The sequence below is a fragment of the Oncorhynchus mykiss genome, chromosome 26 (assembly GCF_057628025.1).
Source record: "Oncorhynchus mykiss isolate SJ-2025 chromosome 26, ASM5762802v1, whole genome shotgun sequence".
Taxonomy (NCBI): Eukaryota; Metazoa; Chordata; class Actinopteri; order Salmoniformes; family Salmonidae; genus Oncorhynchus; species Oncorhynchus mykiss.
In genome coordinates this window covers 19,095,716-19,122,690 of record NC_143047.1, presented here as the reverse complement: position 1 = coordinate 19,122,690, position 26,975 = coordinate 19,095,716, and the positions used below count along the sequence as shown (strand labels likewise).

General features: G+C 44.9%; 1 protein-coding gene and 5 non-coding genes across 6 annotated transcripts; all 6 read right to left on the bottom strand.

Moving 5' to 3' along the window:
- Positions 1–50: 50 nt before the first annotated feature.
- trnar-acg (transfer RNA arginine (anticodon ACG)) lies at positions 51–123 on the bottom strand. Its single transcript has one exon. It is a non-coding gene; the product is annotated as a tRNA-Arg (tRNA).
- A 1,628-nt stretch (positions 124–1,751) lies between these two features.
- On the bottom strand, positions 1,752–1,824 carry trnar-acg (transfer RNA arginine (anticodon ACG)). Its single transcript has one exon. It is a non-coding gene; the product is annotated as a tRNA-Arg (tRNA).
- A 630-nt stretch (positions 1,825–2,454) lies between these two features.
- On the bottom strand, positions 2,455–2,527 carry trnar-acg (transfer RNA arginine (anticodon ACG)). The gene has a single exon. It is a non-coding gene; the product is annotated as a tRNA-Arg (tRNA).
- Positions 2,528–4,155: 1,628 nt separating this feature from the next.
- Positions 4,156–4,228, bottom strand: trnar-acg (transfer RNA arginine (anticodon ACG)). Its single transcript has one exon. It is a non-coding gene; the product is annotated as a tRNA-Arg (tRNA).
- A 612-nt stretch (positions 4,229–4,840) lies between these two features.
- On the bottom strand, positions 4,841–4,913 carry trnar-acg (transfer RNA arginine (anticodon ACG)). The gene has a single exon. It is a non-coding gene; the product is annotated as a tRNA-Arg (tRNA).
- Positions 4,914–9,535: 4,622 nt separating this feature from the next.
- Positions 9,536–24,712, bottom strand: LOC118944511 (disintegrin and metalloproteinase domain-containing protein 10). Its single transcript, XM_036964286.2, has 13 exons — positions 24,190–24,712; positions 23,897–23,997; positions 23,076–23,243; positions 20,866–20,958; positions 20,281–20,464; positions 17,150–17,313; positions 14,510–14,693; positions 14,192–14,342; positions 13,864–14,047; positions 13,640–13,748; positions 13,255–13,475; positions 12,911–13,037; positions 9,536–12,738 (listed from the first exon to the last, which is right to left on the bottom strand). Exons 1-13 carry the CDS (start codon positions 24,233–24,235, stop codon positions 12,629–12,631), a joined length of 1,842 nt encoding a protein of 613 aa, XP_036820181.2. The 5' UTR covers positions 24,236–24,712; the 3' UTR covers positions 9,536–12,628.
- Between the last annotated feature and the right edge of the window lie 2,263 nt (positions 24,713–26,975).

Genomic DNA, 26,975 nt, shown 5'->3' with positions numbered 1-26,975 from the left:
GAAAAGACACCGCTCATTTCCAAATCTCACTCAGACATAGACTAAATGCACGAGCTTGCCAGGAGTCGAACCTAGAATCTTCTGATCCGTAGTCAGACGCGTTATCCATTGCGCCACAAGCCCGATGCTAAATTTACCCTCTTCTCTAATTGGTCAATTCTGGATACTTGGTAGCGGACGGTAATATGATTGGTTATTATGGTTATTAGGCGCATCAGATTTGCGGACATTGAGGGGATTCAAATCATCTGGGCCAGGCGCCCGGTTAGGGTGTTTGGCACCGGGTGAAATTTGGAATCGAACTGCTTCCCGGGCGTGAGCACCGTTCAAAGCCCACGGCGAAATTCGGCTCAAAACAAAAGTGACGTAATTATGTATGTCGAGTAATGAGTAGGATTCACTGATTTCACCTGCAAAAGTGATTGTTTTATTTGTTGAAAACGCGTTATCGGCCTTTCCAATGAAAACGACTTAGAAAATTCAAACATATATTTCATGGAAAAGTTATGTTGAATGTTTCTGGAACACGCACTATGCTGCCTTGTTGACAACATGATCGAGCGGTGAGTGCCCTCCTCGCCGATAAAGCTTAACAAACTTAACATTTCTAAATATTTGTATGAACATGCCAAGATTAAACAACTGAGACATAAACTGAACAAGTTCCACAGACATGTGACTAACATAAATGGAATAACATGTCCCTGAACAAAGGGGGGTCAAAATCAAAAGTAACAGTCAGTATCTGGTGTGGCCACCAGCTGCATTAAGAATTGCAGTGCATCTCCTCCTCATGGACTGCACCAGATTTGCCAGTTCTTGCTGTGAGATGTTACCCCACACTTCCACCAAGGCAACTGCAAGTTCCCTGACATTTCTGGGGGGAATGGCCCTAGCCCTCGCCCTCCGATCCAACAGGTCCCAGACGTGCTCAAAGGGATTGAGATGCGGGTTCTTCGCTGGCCATGGCAGAACACTGACATTCCTGTCTTGCAGGAAATCACACACAGAATGAGCAGTATGGCTGGTGGCATTGTCATGCTGGAGGGTCACGTCAGGATGAGCCTGCAGGAAGGGTACCACATGAGGGGGGAGGATGTCTTCCTTGTAACACACAGCATTGAGATTGCCTGCAATGACAAGCTCAGTCTGATGATGCTGTGACACACCGCCCCAGACCAGGACGTACCCCCCACCTCCATCCCGCTTCAGAGTACAGGCCTCGGTGTAACACTCATTCCTTCGACAATAAACGCATATCCGACCATCACCCCTGGTGAGACAAAACCGCAACTCGTCAATGAAGAGCACTTTTTGACAGTCCTGTCTGGTCCAGCAAAGGTGGGTTTGTGCCCACGCAGATGAGCAGGGACCCTGGGCATCTTTCTTTTTGTGTTTTTCAGAGTCAGTAGAAAGGCCTCTTTAGTATCCTAAGTTTTCAAAACTTCTTAATTGCCTACCATCTGTAAGCTGTTAGTGTCTTAATGATGTTCCACATATGCATGTTCATTAATTGTTTATGGTTCATTGAACACGCATGGGAAACAGTGTTTAATCCCATTAAAATGAAGATCTGTGAAGTTATTTGTATTTTTACGAATTATCTAAGACAAGGTCCTGAAAAAGGGAAGTTTCTTTTTTTGCTGGGTTTATGAGGTATAAATTAATGGCGCATGTAGGCAAAGACAGTCAGCACAAATTGAAAAGACACCGCTCATTTCCAAATCTCACTCAGACATAGACTAAATGCACGAGCTTGCCAGGAGTCGAACCTAGAATCTTCTGATCCGTAGTCAGACGCGTTATCCATTGCGCCACAAGCCCGATGCTAAATTCACCCTCTTCTCTAATTGGTCAATTCTGGATACTTGGTAGCGGACGGTAATATGATTGGTTATTATGGTCATTAGGCGCATCAGATTTGCGGACATGAGGGGATTCAAATCATCTGGGCCAGGCGCCCGGTTAGGGTGTTTGGCACCGGGTGAAATTTGGAATCGAACTGCTTCCCGGGCGTGAGCACCGTTCAAAGCCCACGGCGAAAGTCGGCTCAAAACAAAAGTGACGAAATTATGTATGTCTAGTAATGAGTAGGATTCAGTGTTTTCACCTGCAAAAGTGATTGTTTTATTTGTTGAAAACGCGTTATCGGCCTTCCCAATGAAAACCACTTAGAAAAAAATTCAAACATATATTTCATGGAAAAGTTATGTTGAATGTTTCTGGAACATTGAACACGCATGGGAAACAGTGTTTAATCCCATTAAAATGAAGATCTGTGAAGTTATTTGTATTTTTACGAATTATCTAAGACAAGGTCCTGAAAAAGGGAAGTTTCTTTTTTTGCTGGGTTTATGAGGTATAAATTAATGGCGCATGTAGGCAAAGACACTCAGCACAAATTAAAAAGACACCGCTCATTTCCAAATCTCACTCAGACATAGACTAAATGCACGAGCTTGCCAGGAGTCGAACCTAGAATCTTCTGATCCGTAGTCAGACGCGTTATCCATTGCGCCACAAGCCCGATGCTAAATTTACCCTCTTCTCTAATTGGTCAATTCTGGATACTTGGTAGCGGACGGTAATATGATTGGTTATTATGGTTATTAGGCGCATCAGATTTGCGGACATTGAGGGGATTCAAATCATCTGGGCCAGGCGCCCGGTTAGGGTGTTTGGCACCGGGTGAAATTTGGAATCGAACTGCTTCCCGGGCGTGAGCACCGTTCAAAGCCCACGGCGAAATTCGGCTCAAAACAAAAGTGACGTAATTATGTATGTCGAGTAATGAGTAGGATTCACTGATTTCACCTGCAAAAGTGATTGTTTTATTTGTTGAAAACGCGTTATCGGCCTTTCCAATGAAAACGACTTAGAAAATTCAAACATATATTTCATGGAAAAGTTATGTTGAATGTTTCTGGAACACGCACTATGCTGCCTTGTTGACAACATGATCGAGCGGTGAGTGCCCTCCTCGCCGATAAAGCTTAAGAAACTTAACATTTCTAAATATTTGTATGAACATGCCAAGATTAAACAACTGAGACATAAACTGAACAAGTTCCACAGACATGTGACTAACATAAATGGAATAACATGTCCCTGAACAAAGGGGGGTCAAAATCAAAAGTAACAGTCAGTATCTGGTGTGGCCACCAGCTGCATTAAGAATTGCAGTGCATCTCCTCCTCATGGACTGCACCAGATTTGCCAGTTCTTGCTGTGAGATGTTACCCCACACTTCCACCAAGGCAACTGCAAGTTCCCTGACATTTCTGGGGGGAATGGCCCTAGCCCTCGCCCTCCGATCCAACAGGTCCCAGACGTGCTCAAAGGGATTGAGATGCGGGTTCTTCGCTGGCCATGGCAGAACACTGACATTCCTGTCTTGCAGGAAATCACACACAGAATGAGCAGTATGGCTGGTGGCATTGTCATGCTGGAGGGTCACGTCAGGATGAGCCTGCAGGAAGGGTACCACATGAGGGGGGAGGATGTCTTCCTTGTAACACACAGCATTGAGATTGCCTGCAATGACAAGCTCAGTCTGATGATGCTGTGACACACCGCCCCAGACCAGGACGTACCCCCCACCTCCATCCCGCTTCAGAGTACAGGCCTCGGTGTAACACTCATTCCTTCGACAATAAACGCATATCCGACCATCACCCCTGGTGAGACAAAACCGCAACTCGTCAATGAAGAGCACTTTTTGACAGTCCTGTCTGGTCCAGCAAAGGTGGGTTTGTGCCCACGCAGATGAGCAGGGACCCTGGGCATCTTTCTTTTTGTGTTTTTCAGAGTCAGTAGAAAGGCCTCTTTAGTATCCTAAGTTTTCAAAACTTCTTAATTGCCTACCATCTGTAAGCTGTTAGTGTCTTAATGATGTTCCACATATGCATGTTCATTAATTGTTTATGGTTCATTGAACACGCATGGGAAACAGTGTTTAATCCCATTAAAATGAAGATCTGTGAAGTTATTTGTATTTTTACGAATTATCTAAGACAAGGTCCTGAAAAAGGGAAGTTTCTTTTTTTGCTGGGTTTATGAGGTATAAATTAATGGCGCATGTAGGCAAAGACAGTCAGCACAAATTGAAAAGACACCGCTCATTTCCAAATCTCACTCAGACATAGACTAAATGCACGAGCTTGCCAGGAGTCGAACCTAGAATCTTCTGATCCGTAGTCAGACGCGTTATCCATTGCGCCACAAGCCCGATGCTAAATTCACCCTCTTCTCTAATTGGTCAATTCTGGATACTTGGTAGCGGACGGTAATATGATTGGTTATTATGGTCATTAGGCGCATCAGATTTGCGGACATGAGGGGATTCAAATCATCTGGGCCAGGCGCCCGGTTAGGGTGTTTGGCACCGGGTGAAATTTGGAATCGAACTGCTTCCCGGGCGTGAGCACCGTTCAAAGCCCACGGCGAAAGTCGGCTCAAAACAAAAGTGACGAAATTATGTATGTCTAGTAATGAGTAGGATTCAGTGTTTTCACCTGCAAAAGTGATTGTTTTATTTGTTGAAAACGCGTTATCGGCCTTCCCAATGAAAACCACTTAGAAAAAAATTCAAACATATATTTCATGGAAAAGTTATGTTGAATGTTTCTGGAACATTGAACACGCATGGGAAACAGTGTTTAATCCCATTAAAATGAAGATCTGTGAAGTTATTTGTATTTTTACGAATTATCTAAGACAAGGTCCTGAAAAAGGGAAGTTTCTTTTTTTGCTGGGTTTATGAGGTATAAATTAATGGCGCATGTAGGCAAAGACACTCAGCACAAATTGAAAAGTCTCACTCAGACATAGACTAAATGCACGAGCTTGCCAGGAGTCGAACCTAGAATCTTCTGATCCGTAGTCAGACGCGTTATCCATTGCGCCACAAGCCCGTTTCTTGCCAGTTTAGCCACCGTAGCTCTCCTCCTGCGCTGTGAAGAAAGGCAGAAGAAATGCGCATTTGTCTTGAGTCGTTCTAGCGCCTCGGCCGCCTTTCCTTTCCCCCGTGACAGCTGAGAGGAAATTTTATCTTTTCATTTTCATTGTCTGCAGTTCTACACATTTTGCCAATGGGCAGAAAGAAAATGTTGACATTTTATAACAAATATAACGCAATTCTAGATATTTTTCATGGGGCAGAGATACATTTTTTTTTTATAGCAGATTCAGAGCTAATTTCATGCAATTATACCTATTTTGCTATAGGATGGAGAGACATTTTTGCCATTTTAAAGATAATTTCCTACAATTCTACACATTTTGCCATGACTTATTTCATGTTAATATGATATCTAAATGAGAATGACGAACAAAATCAATGGGCGTCCCCTAGAGGGTCGGTATTCCGGTCGGTATTCGATTACTACAGGTTTAGATATCTGGCTAGACTAACTACAGTGCCTTGCGAAAGTATTCAGCCCCCTTGAACTTTGCGACCTTTTGCCACATTTCAGGCTTCAAACATAAAGATATAAAACTGTATTTTTTTGTGAAGAATCAACAACAAGTGGGACACAATCATGAAGTGGAACGACATTTATTGGATATTTCAAACTTTTTTAACAAATCAAAAACTGAAAAATTGGGCGTGCAAAATTATTCAGCCCCTTTACTTTCAGTGCAGCAAACTCTCTCCAGAAGTTCAGTGAGGATCTCTGAATGATCCAATGTTGACCTAAATGACTAATGATGATAAATACAATCCCCCTGTGTGTAATCAAGTCTCCGTATAAATGCACCTGCACTGTGATAGTCTCAGAGGTCCGTTAAAAGCGCAGAGAGCATCATGAAGAACAAGGAACACACCAGGCAGGTCCGAGATACTGTTGTGAAGAAGTTTAAAGCCGGATTTGGATACAAAAAGATTTCCCAAGCTTTAAACATCCCAAGGAGCACTGTGCAAGCGATAATATTGAAATGGAAGGAGTATCAGACCACTGCAAATCTACCAAGACCTGGCCGTCCCTCTAAACTTTCAGCTCATACAAGGAGAAGACTGATCAGAGATGCAGCCAAGAGGCCCATGATCACTCTGGATGAACTGCAGAGATCTACAGCTGAGGTGGGAGACTCTGTCCATAGGACAACAATCAGTTGTATATTGCACAAATCTGGCCTTTATGGAAGAGTGGCAAGAAGAAAGCCATTTCTTAAAGAGATCCATAAAAAGTGTTGTTTAAAGTTTGAAACAAGCCACCTGGGAGACACACCAAACATGTGGAAGAAGGTGCTCTGGTCAGATGAAACCAAAATTGAACTTTCTGGCAACAATGCAAAACGTTATGTTTGGCGTAAAAGCAACACAGCTGAACACACCATCCCCACTGTCAAACATGGTGGTGGCAGCATCATGGTTTGGGCCTGCTTTTCTTCAGCAGGGACAGGGAAGATGGTTAAAATTGATGGGAAGATGGATGGAGCCAAATACAGGACCATTTTGGAAGAAAACCTGATGGAGTCTGCAAAAGACCTGAGACTGGGACGGAGAATTGTCTTCTAACAAGACAATGATCCAAAACATAAAGCAAAATCGACAATGGAATGGTTCAAAAATAAACATATCCAGGTGTTAGAATGGCCAAGTCAAAGTCCAGACCTGAATCCAATCGAGAATCTGTGGAAAGAACTGAAAACTGCTGTTCACAAATGCTCTCCATCCAACCTCACTGAGCTCGAGCTGTATTGCAAGGAGGAATGGGAAAAAAAATCAGTCTCTCGATGTGCAAAACTGATAGAGACATACCCCAAGTGACTTACAGCTGTAATCGCAGCAAAAGGTGGCGCTACAAAGTATTAACTTAAGGGGGCTGAATAATTTTGCACGCCCAATTTTTCAGTTTTTGATTTGTTAAAAAAGTTTGAAATATCCAATAAATGTCGTTCCACTTCATGATTGTGTCCCACTTGTTGTTGATTCTTCACAAAAAAATACAGTTTTATATCTTTATGTTTGAAGCCTGAAATGTGGCAAAAGGTCGCCAAGTTCAAGGGGGCCGAATACTTTCGCAAGGCACTGTACTAATCTAAGAATTGACATGGGTAATTGTCAGCCAATCCAGTGACTGACATAAGATAAAAACTGCTGATGCACAATCAACTGGTGTATTCTACTATTCTTACTCTCAATAGTAAGTTGAGACCCTGACTAAATAAATAAATAAAACATTGGTTTGTATCTTTCAATTTTCTCCAACTACAGTATCTGTTTTCCAACCTAATTTATATAAAAAGATGTATAAAAAAATCTTGACAATCATGAATTTTTACTAAGATTCAAATGTTATACAGATATTGTCAAATGGTTGCCAATAAGTAATTATAAATATAACATTTTGTACAAATTAGGATTCACAACCTGTGTACACAAAGTCATATTCATACATTTTAGAAAAATATTCTGCCCCGGGGCCACTTTTAATTTGTCCTGTTATGCCTAACATCTAACTGGAGCCTTTTCCATCTAAATTCTTACTGACTCCCAATAGGCATGGGAATTGATGGGCACACTGCATCAGAGATAAATTAATAATTTGCAGCATCCCAAGAATTTGTTGGCCACACAGTATTTTCACACACCGAGCTCCACACAACAGCCATAGCCTTGGTAAGCAGACTGGGTGCTAAAACTACAGACGAGCCGACAGTGTTTGAGGATCATCCTCTGCCCCCAGGATTCATTCACAGGCCTCCCTCTCCCTATTTAATGAGACCCCTGCTATTTGTCTGACACCAGACTGGATCAGATGGCCCAGCACACAGCAGGACTGCTGCCCCTGTCCCAGTTGTGTCTGAGGGAAATTAGATCCTATCCTGGACAAACTGTCCCCCTGGTTTCCCCAGAGAGCTTTGTCCCAGAGATAGCTCGGTGCTATGAAGCGACTGTGCATCTGAAGCAGGCCCCAAACAAAACAGCCTACCTACCCCCTTATGGGCTGCAGTGTTCAGGCATAAGACCAATCTGCAGAACAGGACACTGATTAGACAGGGACCATGGTTACACTTCACATGGCCCTCACAGCCCTGTATACTGATACCCTGATTACAGCTACTTACATATTTTAATTGGGAGTTTCAGCGCATAACTGGTGTGGCAGAAATGGTGAGAAGTCATTGTGAAGATTGGAATGCAGAGAGCAGTGTCAGGGAGGCTGCAGGCAATTACCACTGCTCTCAGTGCTGAGGAAGTACAAAGGTAGACGGGTCTATGATTTTACTAGAGCCGTGGCTACCTTGGGGCTGTGTGATATAGAAAATAGTGTTCCAACATAATGAGAAATATGTCATTAGCTGTAAGGAAAAAACCTTGGGAGATAATATAATAGTATCTCCTCTATTGGAAGCTGCTGAGAAATGTCCCCATCACTTCAAACAATCCAAACTAGAGAGACTAAATTATCCACAGAAACCACTGCCAATGTAAGGAAATTAACTTGATTTTTCATATTTGTTTTACAATACAAAACATTAACATACGAAAGACAACATTTAGACGCACATGAACATCACTGACATCACACCTGCCCAACCTGCCCAGCCCAGCCCGCAACCAGCTCTGTCAATATTTAGATAATGAACCATATGCTTTTTCTATCGTCTTAATGGAGGATTGGTTTATTTCAAGATAATTAACGAGAAGACTATCGTCCAACCCATTGGGTATCTCACTGCACCCTCATGACAGGTCTTGAAATATGATCAAACTGATTAAAAGTACATTTACATTAAAACTTCTGACAGCCAACTTTCTAACTACACCCATTACTTCTGGACTGTATTGCATTCCCAAAAGGTGTGGATTATTGAGCCATTGTTAGTTTTACACTGAAGACATGACTCTCCTTCTGCTGTATAATTAGTGAATTTTGTCTCTTGTCTAATATATTAGTTTACAAATTGCATGGATTTGATTTTTTCTACATTGGATAGTGCAAAATAGCTTTTTAATTGTGTCATGGAAGTACATGTCCTACTACCAAATAATTTACTGTTTCTATACCTTTTAGGTTTCCATGTTATTATCAGTGCATTCTGAAAAGCTATTCAAGGATTGTTCAATAAGATTTATTTTTTGCTAGTGAAAGTGGTTCTTGTAGAATCCATTTCAGTTTCTTCCATATTGTTATAGTGTTCTTAACTATGAAGTTGTTAATGTTCTTAGCTCTATCCTTTGAAAAATAGACATGTGAAAAGATTCTGGGGGTGTGCATGCACATCTTCAATATGTACCCATTGTTCCTTTTGAGTGCATTTAACAATGTCTCAAGTAAAAGCTTTGGGTGGGGAGTTGATGCAATTCAAAGTCTGGGAGGTTAAAACCACCCTCAGATTTAGGGAGATGTAAAACTTTTATTTTTATTCGGAGTTTATGAGCTTGATTTCCTTGGACGCTAGCCCAGTCAAGCTGTGTGATATCTTGAAGTGGGCCTTCTGGTTTTCTCATCCTCTGAAAGTGACAAAGAACAAACCAACCCTGGAATGATTTCTCAGACATTCTTTTTCCATTCTCAGAATAACATTTTGTTGATCAAATCTATTTTTATTAAAGCATTTCAAGTAGTTCAAAAAAAATGATAAACATATTTGCACAGTACTTTTAGCAATTTTAGTAACATTTTTCAAAGTGAGCAGAACAGGAAACAGAGCCAAGAAAAGAAAATCGTAAAGAATATTGAAGATACTGTATAAAACACAGCAGACATTAAAATCAGACAGTAGTACTAGACTTTCCCATTCTGGATTCTCTCGGTTTACATCACTTACATTTCAGAGCCCACTTTTCTCAAAATACTTTTAGCAAGACAAATTAAAGACAGAAATGTAAATCCCAGGCACCGCCCTCTATACACCCACCTATTACCTTACCACAGGAATAAAAAGACAATGAGAAGAATGATTTAAGACGACCACACTCCGATGAGCCTTACTAAATGCCAAAAGGTAATGAGAAACAATCATTTTACTATCCAGCACAAACCCATACCCACCAGCACCAAACAGAAAGAACAGAGAAAGACATGTTAGAATCAAGGGAGGATCAGTTTTGTTTCCATTTCAGAGGCTCTCTTGTAGACATTGTATGTGGCTACATAGATAAGAGCCATTTTTCCTCGATAATGACCAGTTTTGGGAGGAAACAATCAAGGCATTAATATGTGAAGAGGCCTGCTTGTCGTTAATTAAGCTCCAGGACACTCTTCCTCGGGTCTACCTACCTGATAAGGCATAATGGGCCAGAATCAGTCATATAATATCAATATAGTCACATCATTTAAATGGGATAAACAAAGTAATCAAAAAATAAAAGGACTTAGGGTTACCTCCTGAACTTGAGTACTAGTCTATGTTCATTCTGAGAAACTTATTTGAGAGACCTTGGTAACAGGCTTTGAAAGACTTTCAACACCTGCCACACAAATACAGGACAACAAACAGGACGGTACATTTATCCCACGTCCTCTCCTCTCCCTAGTCAGTCAGTCAGTTGACCTTCTAAAAAGACACCTGAAGTCAAGCAGTGTCACTATTGCAATCTGTTTCCTCAAGCCTCCTGAGACTTCAGCACGCCCAGCTGATAAACAGTCTCTCTTTGGATATCCTGCCTTTGTCCTGGTCCGTGGCTCTGAGCCGGCAGTACATTACAAACCCCACTGACCTCCAGACAGACTGTGGAGTTGCAATGGGCTCAGGAGAATCAGACTCAACTCCATTTAGACACATTGTTTTTACACAAACCACAGACTATGACATACAGGTTTATTTTGGTGGAGATCATCCCCAGAGCAGAGCTACGTACTTCCAATAGGGATGTGGGGTTAGGGAGAGAGACAGGACATGCAACACAGATATGCATCTTAGGAGAGAGAGAGACACAACATGGAAATGATAGCCAAAGGGAGAAAAGTTAGCGGTAATTGGTAGCCTTATCAATCTCAGTTCATTTGTAACAGCTTGGCATAGCTGGACACTCAGACATTAAGCCATTGTAGGACTTAAGCGATACAATTCCTCCACATATACAAATATCTGAATTGCTAAAATAAGAGACAAAAGAAAAAAACAACAATCACATTAAAGCCATCCAGGATCTTCATCTGGCAAACCATTCATCACATTCCTAATGCATGCCATAAGTGTAAAAGATTCCTCAAGCAGCCTTCAAATTGGTATGTAACAGGGCATTCAGTTGTTCCCAGGTCAGCTCTTAAAGACTGTGCGTTTATTAAGGTAACAACATTGGTGAGGGCAGCCGAGCAAGGTGAGAGCATGTCCAGACCAGTACAGTGACCGTCTGTGATGCCCTCTGTAATATTGCCCCCTATGGACCCTGGCCTGTGTTCGCAGGCTCTGGCCAAGGCCCTGTGACTTGGATGATATGATGTGACAACGTTCAGTGGCATAGTCATGAGGTGTAGCACCAGCCAGCCCTCGGACAGCCTTGTATGGTAAAGCATTGAAGATCCTCTCCTTTCTCCCTCCATCCTACCCATCTCTCGCATTATAAATTGTATTTGAATGTTTAAGGACAATTGGAAGATTAGTCCAAATGAGGACTAAAAGAGATCCAAATCAAAAATCTCACATGGGAATGATCAATAGAGAAGTACATCTGCTGCATTTAGCGGTTCAGTGATTCACATCAATGCATTGAGTCAGAAAAAAATAGCAGAAGAGAACAACATGTCATAATTACGTAAAAAATGTAAAAGCAAACCCGTCTGAATGACACCTTCCACCAGCCCAATGATATCCCACGACATCACAACAGTCTCTACAACTCTGTCGCACTCTATACTGCTTTAATCTTATTCAGCTTTATGTTTACATTCCCTCCATGTTCTGATAACCGGAGGTCTGTTCTGATCCACCCCACATGAGCTTCTAAATGTGACAGACAGCGCTGTTTTTTGTTTTATTAATCCTGAGAGGGTGAATTAAAACAGTAAATAATCTTTATCAGACAGCAGGAAAACAATCGATTACATATGATACAAAGAAACAAAATCTATAATCTCAATACCTGTACAATTGCACGCAGAAAGAACATGTATGCTTTGGAAATAAAAGCCTGTGCATTTTTTCTTATCATGTTTTGATTTAAAAAATAATAATTACATTGGCAAATTAGTCTCTTCTGCGACAATGTCTCACATCCTGGCTTTGCATGGCAGCAAAAACCCATGTGACCTGCAGTCCTGTTTTCCTGCTCAGGAGGGCAGCACTTCAGAAAGGACAAACAGATGAAAGTAGCTAAAAAGGAGGTGAGGAGAGGCTGCATTACCACAATGCTGCTGCTCTCCTTTGCACTCCAGGAAAAAAATAAAGAAAAAGAAATCAGTCATTTTCTCTTCCAATCATTGCCAAGAGCTTTCCTATAATATTTTCTGCTTACAGCTGTGTGAAGGACAGCTTGGCTGGCTCCCGGAGCAGTGGTGTTGATATGGTCCGTTAGGTCCTGGAACTGTACGTCTTGTCTATTGAAAATCAGTTCTGTTGACAGTTTTAGCTTTGCAGATGGGTGGTTTCAATGAATGGTACAGGTAACTCTTTGGAGGGAAGTGTTCCCACTGTAGGCACTAGGAAGAACCAAGGCAAAGAGGGGCCCAGTGTCTCAGCGTCTCATCTGACCCAACTGATAGTTCTCTCTGGGCTGGCGTTGGTTTCGCTGCTGCTGGGGCTGCTGGCCATTCGATTGCTGTTGTCTCCTCCTCTTCAACGTGCCTGCATGGGAGACACGAACACACTGCTCTCAACATCATAACACTCACACACATACCTGCTTGCATAAAATGAACTAGAGTTACACTTCTTCCATATAATATGATTATTTTGTCAGTCTAGCTGGGGAGATAAGGTCCCCCCCCCCCCAGTGTTGAGGCGAGGCGTAACGTACCTGGCAGTGGCTTGGGTGGGGGCAGTTTGGGGTTGCTGCTGGGTGTGTGAACACTGCAAATCTTGATGAAACCAGCCATCAGCATGATGAGAGCAATGCCCATCAGCAACACTGCCCACCAGTGAGCCTGGAACACAGATTATGCAAAGTCTTATTCTTTCAGTGTCTGACAACTTTCATATTGAAACTGCTAAGAACATTTTATAAATTGAGATGTATTTAGCCCCTGAAATTGTTTTTATGCCAACGGGAGTGACAGTTTCAGCAGTAGGGTGAACTAATATTCTGAACAACACAGGTAACTACAGTAGAACTAGGACATTGGCTGGGCCTGGGACACTAACCACTATCCACTCTGCGATGTTCTCGTAGAGCTCTGCGTTGAAGATGGCTTTCTTTAGCCTGGCCAGGGGGCCGTCTGCGTCCACCAGCCGGCACCTCATGAACACGTCGCAGTAACCCTTGAAGTCATTGCAGGGGGAGCCTGGCTGCAGCGTGGTGATCTTCTTGCTGAAGAAGCGGGCCCACTTCTCGGAGCCAGTGCTGCTGCAGGTGTCGGGTTTCACTGCAGGGTGGGGGAGGAGACGGGGAACACCACTGTGAGGTCACTGCTAACAGGACAGTCCCAGTCTTTGCAGGGTCTTGGTGGTTTAAGATGCATGTCATATTGGGACAGATGGCCAATAATGAGCCGGCGATAGTGGTAACAGGTAAATAACAGACACTTACTTCTCCCCTGACAGCAGACGTGGCACAGCTCAGTCTCGTCTGTTCCCTCAATACTGGCACAGGTACACACCTCCAGATCATACTTCTCACAGATGGAGCCAGAGCAGCCCTGGTCGACAGAGACGTAGAGAGGGAAAGGGAAAAACAGGGTGAGTGTCAGCTATGCTCCATTGTCATGATTTAAAGCACTTCAACACACATTTGGTCAGAGAGCTAGACCATACCCCGTTGAGGCAGACTTGTGTCTCTCCATGGCAGGCGGTGAAGTTGGCTTTGGGTTCAGAGGTGGGGCACTGGGCAGTGCCTCCGTTACACATGCCCTGTTCAGCACACTCTGACTCCTCCCTACACATATCATTGGAGCCCTTGAAGTTGCATGTCGGTGTACAGCACGGACCCTGGCTGGGACTGACAACACAGAACACACACCAAGTCAGCTTCAACTTCCTTTTTACTAAGGCAGAAACAAGTTGAATACTATATTCAATAAATACTACAACAGTACTAACCATGAAATCAACAACATTTTGTCGTACATTATTGGCCACCTACCTGCAGATTTTGCCGGGCTTAAGTTTGCACTTGTTGCCGTCGGCCTCGTTGGCGTTGTAGCAGCACTCGTCTTTACACTGGTCACTGTAACCACAGTCACACTGCTCCCCTGCCTCCACCAGACCATTGCCACAGATGGGCTGGCCAGACTCTGCACAAACACACACAGGAAGGAGTGATGAGATGCAATAGAGGACACATAACCTTGGATGTCCATTCCAATGACAAGCGCACCCACACTTCCTATGCACATGCAAAGATGGACGCCCGCAAATGCATGTGCGGACACACACACAACCTCAGAAAGACGGCACTTACCCACAAAGCAGTTGCCCCTCTTTTTCTCCAGGACCTGACTGATGTTCCTCACGCTGCAGATAGAGAACTTGTTGTTGTTGAGCTTGTCCCCTGAGGTGGCCCGGGCGTACATTATGTAGTTCCCCTGCTCCTTCTTCTCCTGGGCCTTGGACTCTCCTGGGGTGCACTCTGTCCCAGAGTCATGCTGTTAAACCACAGGGTAGAGGTTTATAGGGAGCCAATGAGCATCCCTCTCCTCCTTCAGGAGGGCATTAACATAGACTCCTCCACTACTGGGACTTTAAACCAAGACAGATCCTATGGTTGAGTATCTCAACAAAGTGGTACTCAAGCATATACAGTGGGGCAAAAAAGTATTTAGTCAGCCACCAATTGTGCAAGTTCCCCTACTTAAAAAGATGAGAGAGGCCTGTAATTTTCATCATAGGTACACTTCAACCATGACAGACAAAATGAGAAAGAAAATCCAGAAAATCACATTGTAGGATTTTTTATACATTTATTTGCAAATTATGGTGGAAAATAAGTATTATTTGGTCAATAACAAACAAGCAAGATTTCTGTCTCTCACAGACCTGTAACTTCTTCTGAGGCTCCTCTGTCCTCCACTCGTTACCAATATTAATGGCACCTGTTTGAACTTGTTATCAGTATAAAAGACACCTGTCCACAACCTCAAACAGTCACACTCCAAACTCCACTATGGCCAAGACCAAAGAGCTGTCAAAGGACACCAGAAACAAAATTGTAGACCTGCACCAGGCTGGGAAGACTGAATCTGCAATAGGTAAGCAGCTTGGTTTGAAGAAATCAACTGTGGGAGCAATTATTAGGAAATGGAAGACATACAAGACCACTGATAATCTCCCTTGATCTGGGGCTCCACGCAAGATCTCACCCTGTGGGGTCAAAATGATCACAAGAACGGTGAGCAAAAATCCCAGAACCACACGGGGGGACCTATTGAATGACCTGCAGAGAGCTGGGACCAAAGTAACAAAGCCTACCATCAGTAACACACTACGCCGCCAGGGACTAAATGATGTCTCTGCCTGGCCGGTTCCCCTCTTTCCACTGGGATTCTCTGCCTCTAACCCTATTACAGGGGCTGAGTCACTGGCTTACTGGGGCTCTCTCATGCCGTCCCTGGAGGGGGTGTGTCACCTGAGTGGGTTGATTCACTGATGTGGTCATCCTGTCTGGGTTGGTGCCACCCCCCCCCCCCCCTTGGGTTGTGCCGTGGCGGAGGTCTTTGTGGGCTATACTCAGCCTTGTCTCAGGATGGTAAGTTGGTGGTTGAAGATATCCCTCTAGTGGTGTGGGGGCTGTGCTTTGGCAAAGTGGGTGGGGTTATATCCTTCCTGTTTGGCCCTGTCCGGGGGTGTCCTCGGATGGGGCCACAGTGTCTCCTGACCCATCCTGTCTCAGCCTCCAGTATTTATGCTGCAGTAGTTTATGTGTCGGGGGGCTAGGGTCAGTTTGTTATATCTGGAGTACTTCTCCTGTCCTATTCGGTGTCCTGTGTGAATCTAAGTGTGCGTTCTCTAATTCTCTCCTTCTCTCTCTCTCTCTCTCTCTCTCTCTCGGAGGACCTGAGCCCTAGGACCATGCCCCAGGACTACCTGACATGATGACTCCTTGCTGTCCCCAGTCCACCTGACCGTGCTGCTGCTCCAGTTTCAACTGTTCTGCCTTATTATTATTCGACCATGCTGGTAATTTATGAACATTTGAACATCTTGGCCATGTTCTGTTATAATCTCCACCCGGCACAGCCAGAAGAGAACTGGCCATCCCACATATGCTCTCTCTAATTATCTCTTTCTTTCTCTCTCTCGGAGGACCTGAGCCCTAGGACCATGCCCCAGGAATACCTGACATGATGACTCCTTGCTGTCCCCAGTCCACCTGACTGTGCTGCTGCTCCAGTTTCAACTGTTCTGCCTTATTATTATTCGACCATGCTGGTCATTTATGAACATTTGAACATCTTGGCCATGTTCTGTTATAATCTCCACCCGGCACAGCCAGAAGAGGACTGGCCACCCCACATAGCCTGGTTCCTCTAGGTTTCTTCCTAGGTTTTGGCCTTTCTAGGGAGTTTTTCCTAGCCACCGTGCTTCTACACCTGCATTGCTTGCTGTTTGGGGTTTTAGGCTGGGTTTCTGTACAGCACTTTGAGATATCAGCTGATGTACGAAGGGCTATATAAATACATTTGATTTGATTTGAGATCTGCATGGAGGAATGGGCCAAAATACCAGCAACAGTGTGTGAAAACCTTGTGAAGACTTACAGAAAACGTTTGACCTCTGTCATTGCCAACAAAGGGTATATAACAAAAGTTTGACCAAATACTTATTTTCCACCATAATTTGCAAATAAATTCATAAAAAATCCTACAATGTGATTTTCTGGATTTATTTTTCTCATTTTGTCTGTCATAGTTGAAGTGTACCTATGCTAAATTACAGGCCTCTCATCTTTTTAAGTGGGAGAACTTGCACAATTTGTGGCTGACTAAATACTTTTTGCCCCACTGTACAACTGATTAGCATGTGCAGTGTGATCTGGTTTGAGCTGTGCACTGAGATAAAAGACCAGACTAGAACCAGACGAGGCCCAGGACAGAATACTCACCGGAGAGCCAAAGTTGTGTCCAACCTCGTGTGCGAAGGTTATGTGGGAGACCTTGGGGGGGACATGGGAGGCGTAGTTCTGCACCGTGATGATGCCGGTGTTCAGAGACTTCTTCTTCCCATCAGAGTACAACTTACTCTTCTCACAGATACCTCCGGAGCTCCCTAAGAACACAGTAAAACCACTCAAGATTACATACTGTACACACCATGGAGGAGGAGAAGGATTCTCTTTCATACTGTATCCCACCCAACAAACTAACAGGACTATAGGAAGATTTCCAACTCTGACACAAGTGACAGTGAAATGAAGTGACACTCTTATTGGAGTAAATTAAACCTGATACTCTGCCTGGAGTGAATAAGCAGAAGTCCTTGCTACTGTAGGGGAGCAGAGGGTATTTTGGGCCCAGTGTCCACCCTTGTAGGTGAGACACAGACACAGACAGCAGCAGGAAGATGAGAGCAGAGCAGCCAGGTGGTGCTGAATATGCCTGCAGGGGGAGAGTGGCAGCTCGGGCACAGCAGGGGAGCTGAAGGGCGCTGCTCCACAGCCGCTGAGAATGCCAATTTAAACTCGCTCACTTACCCATTTTTGAAGAGAGAAACACACTGTCTGGAACACACACATTGACAGACATGGCCAGTCAGCTGTATAGTGCGAGTGTGGAGCATATTCACACACTTAGATTTTTAGCAATCAATTTGGGAAACCTGGTTTGGATTGAATAGGGCCCCAGTTTCATATTGTGTTCAAAGGGAGTGTTTAAAGTCAGCTCAGATAGTGGGAGTGAGCAGTGGCAGACAGAGCTGAGTCAGAACAGATTCTCTGTCCCACCCTACAGTACTATCAGATTCAGCTGGCACATTGCCGGTCTGCCTCTAGGCTGCCCCTGCACAACACACTCAACACTGCCCTATCTTATATCCCAGTTTGTGTGTGTTGGGGAGGGGGGGGGTAAGGTCTAATCTCGCCTACTGTGGATCATGGAGGATTTCTATTTTCTAACCAGCCAGGCTAGGAGGACTGGGGCTCTGCTGGAATGCCAGGCAGTGGCGACATCTTTATCTGAGAATAGCCTGTGTGCTTAGTCATAAGGAGGCCACACCTCTGACTACAACAGCTTTTAGACACACAGAAACGTGAAACCTAAGCACTTTACAATATAGGCACATATTTGTGTGTGTGTGTAGTGTGGTACGTGGTATGTGTGTGGAAAATGGTGTGTGGTAAGAGTAGGAGGAATGCCTCCATTGAAGTCACTTATGAGTGTGGTAATGGTTCAAATCCATTAAAAAGCCCATTATCCAGGCCTGACTGGTGTCTCTAGTAGCCGTCTGTTCTCAGTCCACTCCACTGGAGCGTTAAAGGCTGATCTCTTCTCTACAAGCCCACAGCCTCCCTCTACAGCTCTACAGACCCAGATCGATTCAGCCTGCTTAGAACCTTGCTTATTTGCCTGTATTGATTCCTAGTGTTTGTTGTTGTTAGAAGTTAATCAAGATATGTTGACGATACCTGGACCAACTGACACAGACCCTTCATTTAAACCTCATGAAGGAAAACAAAGCCTGAACTCTGACCTCTGGGGCTGTTGCGCATTGAAAGAAACTTAAAGCAGTAACATGTCAATGTGGGGTTCAACTACAGTACTGTCCACTCTCTCTACCTCTTGATTATTACTGTGAGGATATCCTGAACCAGGCACAGCCTGCATCTGTATGGACTCCTGTTCTATCTGATTATGACCCGTCAGCCAGCACAGGAGGGCTCTGGGCCACCCCCTGTCGCTGGAGGGCTCTGGGCCACCCCCTGTCGCTGGAGGGCTCTGGGCCACCCCCTGTCGCTGGAGGGCTCTGGGCCACCCCCTGTCGCTGGAGGGCTCTGGGCCACCCCCTGTCGCTGGAGGGCTCTGGGCCACCCCCTGTCGCTGGAGGGCTCTGGGCCACCCCTGTCGCTGGAGGGCTCTGGGCCACCCCCTGTCGCTGGAGGGCTCTAGGCCGCCCCCTGTCGCTGGAGGGCTCTAGGCCACCCCCTGTCGCTGGAGGGCTCTGGGCCACCCCTGTCGCTGGAGGGCTCTGGGCCACCCCCTGTCGCTGGAGGGCTCTGGGCCACCCCCTGTCGCTGGAGGGCTCTGGGCCACCCCTGTCGCTGGAGGGCTCTGGGCCACCCCTGTCGCTGGAGGGCTCTGGGCCACCCCTGTCGCTGGAGGGCTCTGGGCCACCCCTGTCGCTGGAGGGCTCTGGGCCACCCCTGTCGCTGGACAGCATACCGTTCCAGTCAAACTCAACAACTTCATATTATTCTAGTGTGAATCATTCATTCAGAGGTGTTGAGCCTGTACTTGTTTAGCCTACTTGTGTGTGTGTGTGACGGGGCCATTTCTGTCTGTGTGCTGTGGCTGTCTCATTGATTTCTCCCTTCTCACAGTCCACACTACTGACTGACTGCCTGTCACCAACTATGGGGTTGGTGGAGACCAGAGGGAGACCCAGATGCAGGCTATAGAAAGGGGTGTGCGATCGTCTCCATGGACTGTTTCACATTCTACAAACAGCTAAGAACTTCCTTCAGGAGAAGGACTCAATGTAGCTCCTTTGTCCTTGAGTGAACCTTGTTTGGAGAGCGCTGCAGTTTTGACAAACACCCAGGGACGGAGAAAGTGGAACACACAAATATACTGAGTAGGCAAAAATTAAACAACTTAAAAATGCATTTCAAGTGGAAACAGCGTGGAGACGATGCCTTAGCAAATCCAGTCCTCCTCGGCCTTGAAAATTAAATTACAGACATGCTGGTGGAACAAGGGGGGGGGGTTAATGGACTGAGGATCATTGAGTGTTCTGATAGTGTGCAGGACTCAGAGGGCAGAGCAGGAAACCTGCAGCACAGCGTTAGCTTCTTCTCCTCTTTAGAATGGAGCGATCCCATTAGAGATACTGGAGCCAGGGAGTCTCTCACAGACCACTGGACACTTGGGTGACTTCTTGGATGCTATACCTTCCTACTCTTTAAGTAGGCATAAATGTCCACTATTCTCAGTTTTCTATTTTAATTCTCCACTGAATTCCTACCGTGAGAGTCTTTATGCAAATGAGTGCAGTACACAAGTTCAATTGGTGTGTGTGTACCTGCAGGAGCTCCGACCCAGGCCAGGCCCAGCACCCCGTCGTCAAAGTCCCTGTCGCTGAAGACGTAGGCCAGGCAATAGTCATCATGGTTCTGCTCTGAGTTGAGCTCCAGGAACTTCTCCACCCCGATGTTAGCGAAGCGGAACGGATTGGTGATGTCCCGCTCATCACTGGTCGTGTTTATCTGAAGAGATGGAGAGGAATGGGCTCATTGAATAGGTAATGAGTAGGTATTGGAGAAGAGACTTCTCACACAGGCCACTGTGTCTTCATCACAATCATCATTGCTAAAGGTAACTATTCTAATGTGTGTTTGAAGAGAGAGTGGGAAAAGGCTTTAGACAGAGAGAAATGATTCTACTTAAAGTTGCCAGCTCCTTGGCCCCAGAGAAACCTTCTGTGAGAGTTGTTTTGAATGTTGGAATGCGGCCCTGAGCTCCCTACTTTAAAATGGCAGCTGGTGTTCACCTGAGGAATTTAAGGATTTATTAGGTCTTGGAGTGTGGTGGAATACTGATGAGTGAGGCAAATGGTGGTGCTCACCACCCACACCCCCCCAACCCCCAGGCCTGAACACAAACTCACCCTGATCCTTTTGACCATGAAGCTGATGTTACGGATGCCCAGGAAGTCAGTACCCTGGTAGATGGAGTCAATGGCCTTTACATGGCTGGAGATCTAGAGAATAAAACAGTCACCATTATATTATGAGAAGTGTGGAACAACTGCACTGCAGAGAGAACATCAGATAAATCATAGCATGGCATTAAAGACATGACATGTCTGTTAGCCCACCAATGAACACATGAATAATATCTCTAACTACAGAATCACTGTGTTCAGCCAATTGGAATCAATCTGTTGATGACTTGCTCCACACGGTCCAGCCCATCCTATAAACAAGCCTCTAGTCTCAGAGCTAAACCACAATCCTAACGAACACATTTACTTCATCACAATTAACCTTTTTTCTTTATCTCACCTATGGAGAGAGTGAGTGTCCACAGAAATGACATTTTAATCAGCTAGTCTCTCCTTTAACTGGACCCCCAACTGTGAAAGGCAGCATTTCCTCTGCATCTCATTTGTTAGGCTATAGAACTCAGTCAGTAGGAACAAGTCCGCGATGCTGGGCAGGCTGGCTGAAGGAAGCCAGCCAACAACAACTGATCAGACCCACAGACAAACACTATTCTGTTTGTAATCCATTTCTCCTGGCAGAATTAAAGGGCAGGCCCTGGTTTCCCCCTGCCGAATGATTCAGAGTGTGTGTGTGTATTAGGGTTGACCTTATTTAGTCGATTGTTTGGTCGATATGCTGTTGGTCGACCGAGATTTCATTAGTCGAGCAGTCGCAAATTGATACAAATAATTAATGGCGTATAACACACCTGTCTGATTCGTGCTCGTCTCAGTGGACTAATCCATTGGAGGCCACTGTGATGGCACAGTACATCCCTCTAAGATGTGCTACTGAAATTGTAAAAAATAATATATTATATAAGAATAATGGTGCAACACTGATAAACTAAATAATATTATATAACAAAAGTGCTTTCTCCCGCGATGGATAACGGGCGCTGTCCACGGTTCTGAAACGTAATCTTCAGTGCGCCGTTGAATTGGTGCCTTTCCCTATATGTTGCTATGTGCATAATAATGGTGTTGAGAACAATGCGACAGAGGCAGTAGCGGAGTGAGGAAACCAACTTAATTAGGTCTATAACCAAACTGTTAAACATGCCTGGCTTTATAAATCGTCCACATACATCTACAGAAATAAGACAGATCCTACTTCTATTGACAGTTTGAGTGTTTGTTTAATAGCCTACTGATTCCGTGAGCACCAATCCTCATGCAAAATGTTGTATAAAGCAATTTCACAAATCCGTCTGTTTATAAATCTTTGCTATGCTTTAAAGGCTTTGCAAATGTTTTTCATTATAAGTAATACCAGAGTCTGTTCTATTTTATATAGTGTTGTTTACACTTCCAAAAGGGCAGAAAAAAAGAATAATATTGTAATCTAACAGCAACTGTTTGCTACACAATACTCATTCAGAGCTTGCTCCTATCTCCTCCTTTCTCTTCAATAGTTTCCACAACTAAGTCAAATGTCTTACACACATCTAACTTCCCCTTTCCCTCCTGCGCAACCAGTAAACATTCCCCCATTTCGAGTTTATTTTCCACGTCCTCCTCATCCATTTTGCTGTCACGTGTTACAGTGTTCAGAGTTTGCTACAACCATTTTATTGATGTGATTACGATAGGTTATAGGTCCGACCCTATTGGTCAGGTGCATGCACTGCATACATGTTTTACGTAAAGAGAGCAAAGGTTCTAGGGAATAGGGAATGTTTTCCTAAACAAATAAGGTATTTCGGTAAGAACGTTTCAGTCAGAAACAAAATGGCTGTAATTATGTTGCAGCTTCAGCACAGACAGCGGCAATAAACACTTGCTGTGGTGCCTGTTCGCTGCAGCAGGGAGGAGAGAGAGAGACAACGTGCACCAGTCACCCAGGCACTCACTGTCATTTAATTTTAACACAGTGTGGCCATCGGGCTCCCTTCTTGAGTCATTTGTGTCTTATTTAATCAAACAGTGAGCTTAAAGCATCAGACAAGCTCAGTGCATATTGTTGATTTTATTCAAACTTCAGGTGTTTCTATATATGGAAAAATACACTTAAAATGTAGACCAATAGAATAGTTGAAAGAACAGATGACTCTCGGTCAACCAATATTGTTTTTTAGTCTGGGACAGCCCTAGTGTGTGTAGAGCCTCAGTACCTGTGCGATGACAGCCTCTCTGGTGCCGTAGTACTTGAAGAAGAGGTGGTCAGTCTGGATGAAGAGCTGGCAGGTGTTCTTCTCTATCTGAGCTGCTCTCTTCTTCCTCAGGATCACCGGACCATGTCCATGGGACCTCTCCTCTTCCTCCACCACACTGCTGGGCTCCTGCAGAGACAACCAGAGGAACGACTACCATTAGTCAACTAGGAGGGAGAGATGGATGTGAGAGAGAGTGAGGTGGAACGAGGGGAGCTGGAAGAGGGGAGATAGAGTGAGAGGGGAGGAGGTAGAAAAAAAGATCCCAAGACTAAGAAATTACATGAGAAGGTGACCAACAGGAATGTGTAAGGATTTTAGCCATTTTGGTCAGGGAAAAATCCCATGTCTTCAAATGTGGAGAATGAGGGCCCTGGCTTCTGAAGGGAGGAGGGAGAGGTCTTCCAGAACATGGGGAAACATTTCCTGACACACCCCTGGTCTGTTCTGACTCATCCCTGGGGAGAGAGAACACTAACTCCTCACCCTGCCAGATGATCTGTGACATCACTCTACTCAGTCATCCACAGAGCTGAAAGGGATAAGAACCCAGGAACAATAAGAAGAATCTGGCTCTCGTTACAGCTCCAATAACAAGTTTGACTTAATCACTTCCATGTTTCCTTATCATGCTAAGTGTTATTCTACCATGGAGCAAGAAGACGCAAGGTGATTTGTATGGTCCTCCAGTACTGTATCCAGAATGTGTACGTGGTTGTACAGTATTGGTGAGTGCTGTATAGATATAGGGTTGGTTTCACAGGGGGGTATTATCAGCTCACCTTGAGAGGCTCCTCCATAGCCGAGGCCTGGTACTTCTTCATCCTTTCAAACACTGAGTGGTCAGCACAGCCCCCCTCTGAGCCATACTTATGAGGGTAATCTGGAAGGAGAAGAGGAAACCATCAATATGAACTCAACCATATTACCAGTAATATTGGTTCTCTCAGCTTCAGACTAAACCGGCTTAGAAGGGGAATGAAAAAGGTTGTACACAATAGTAGCCATAGGCCATAGTGTGGTCTCAACTACTCTATGTAAAGCCCTCTAAAACATACCAGTATAATAGACTTACTATCTCTAGCAGCAACATTCATCTGAGGGTGGAGATATCTGTTCATTAGGACAGAAAGAAGCTGTAGTTAATATCTCTCTGTGTGTGTGTGTAACAAGGCCTAACACACAGACCGTCTACGCTAACTGAAAGAATAAGCCTCTGTTCACCGCTGGCGTCTCCTTCTCCAGGCTGGAGAATAACAAAGTAGTCTTCCTCCCAAATTACATGTCACTGACTCACTCACTGCTCGACTTTCCTCTACCTTCCTCTGCCAGAGGCTCTGAAAAGCATCAGACTCAATGAGGAGCAACACTACTACATGCAACTACAGTATCCAGAAAAGTCCAGTATTCAGCAATACACCTTCACAATTACTAACACAGATCAATGTCAAAGAACAGTCGGAGATACCACAGAGTCCAGATTTAAACCTACATCTAAGCAGTGACCGTGTCCGTGCCCTCTGCTTACAAATAATGCCATTGCCCAAAACAACATGTGGTGCTGTGTCCCTCTGTGGACTGGCTGGCTGCTGGAGCATTCCCCATGGGACCAAATCAGTAAGAACAGACACAGAGCTGAGTACTTTACAACCCAGCTAAAATGGTGATCATCAAGAACACCGTTTTTTCACGGGCATCTGCCTAAAGCAGGTGCACAGATCCAATTTTCTCATAAAACGGAACATCATTTTGATTAACGCATCCAATTCAAATCTATTGACTCTGGTCTGATGTCACCCATTGAAGAGCAGCCAGCAATCAAGTTGGAGAGCACCCTCCCTGTCATCACCATCCTGTTCCTAAATGAGCCAATAAACAAGCAGTCTCACCATAGTACAGAGCTCCCCTGTAGAATGAGCTCAGCGATCACTATGCAGAACACAGAAGTGCACAGTGAAACACTAATGAAAATGAGTAAACCATAGTGACACAGAACTCTTAGCAGAGAGCCATAATTGCCTGTGGAAATCTGAAAACTCTTATAATGGGTTTTTGTAATATCCACTCTTTACCTTCACAGCAGGCGTGAATGCTAACGAACTCCAATTACGGCTGTGTGTTTAGTCATCAGGATAACACAGGGCTTTCCACTTCTTCCCTAGTTGGCTTTATCTATTCACAGCAAACTACTTCTGCCATCTCTGTCTGCTGTCAGTCTCTACAGAACAAAGCCATTTGTTCCAGGATGAAGACGCAGGGTTGGGAACAGGTATGGAGGACACACTGGGAGGCAGGCAGCTACTTTTGACCTGGTTAGGCTACGTGACCATGGAAAACTTCTGACCCTTATTATGAGGGAGACGGAGGTAGGCAGAGTAACATATGGATATGATGTTTTGGGTTTGGGCAGAGCGAGGTGAACTCAGCGGCCTCAGCCGGGGCTCTCTGGGACTGGGGAATGGTGCAGTGTCAACCAGGCCTGACAGCTCTGTTTCTGTCTAAGCGGGCTGCATAACAGAGCAAGCAGGGTGAGGAGGAAGAGGCGGTGTGTGTGTGTCACTAATGAGGACTCTGGGATAACAGAGCCATCTCTCCCTCCCCTGGGCAACATGCCCTCCCTACTCTGCTTCAGATACCTGAGACAGGACTTCAAAAAACAGGCCAGCACAATCCCACACTCAGCACTTTGAATGTTTTAACCTATACACCGCAATACAACAACCCTGAATACACAGAATAACTGAATGCATATGCCATCAATCAATCAGGCCGTTACTGTACACTGTGCTGATAATAAAACAAGGTCAGGTCAGACTGCTCTGTGATCAGTTCCAAGCAGAGAGATTATTCACTCCCCCAGCCGTCCCCAGATAGTAACATGCAGTGAAATGGAGTCAATAATGCTGACTGCACGCTTCAATAGAGGTCTCCTCTCTCCACTGCATCTTTTCCCTAATGTACACAACGCACAGTCAATGGCACTGCTCTAGTCAATAGCGAAAGCCCCCCTAATCACAGCAAAAACACACACCAGTAAACAATCAATCCTACAACTAGGATCATGTAATTACAGTACATGCATGCATCTCATTTAGTCTACAGCAATCAGTACTAATACATCCATCACAACATACTGGCATATAAATGGACTTCAAATGGCCTCCAGAGTGGCACAGCAGTCCACGGCACTGCATCACAGTGTTGAGGCATCCCTTCAGCCTGGGGTTCGATCTCAGGCTGTGTCACAGCCAGCCGGCCGTGGGCGGCACACAATTGGCCCAGTGTCGTCCAGGTTAGGGGAGGGTTTGGCCGAGGGGCTTTCCTTGGCGACTCTAGCTGACTTCAGTTGAACGTTGTTTCCTCTGACACATTAGTGCGGCTGGCTTCCAGGTTAAGCGAGCGAGTGTTAAGAAGCAGCGCGCCATGGCGGGTCATGTTTCGGAAGACGTACGACTCGACTGTCGCCTCTCCCGAGCCCGTTGGGGAGTTGCAGCGATGAGACAAGATCTTAACTCCATATTGTATATCACGAAATTGGGGGAAAAAAATACAAATAATAATATTTTTTAAAAAGCCTCCCAAATGATCTTGTCAGTCACCAGCCTGCATGGCAGGAACAGAAATTCCTCTGCCAGCGACGCCGTCGTCACCTTTTATCGCACACCAGCGCACAGGAACACACGCTCTCTCCCCAAGGAAATTCAAGGAACACACACACTCAGCTCCCAGAAACACCAACAGAGTCGCCGTAATGAGAACACAGTGCCGACGAATGCACCTCAAAACTCGAGGAAAACACACTCAGTCCCAGAGAACACAAACTCAGTCCTGACAAAACCACACTCAGCTCTGCGACCTACA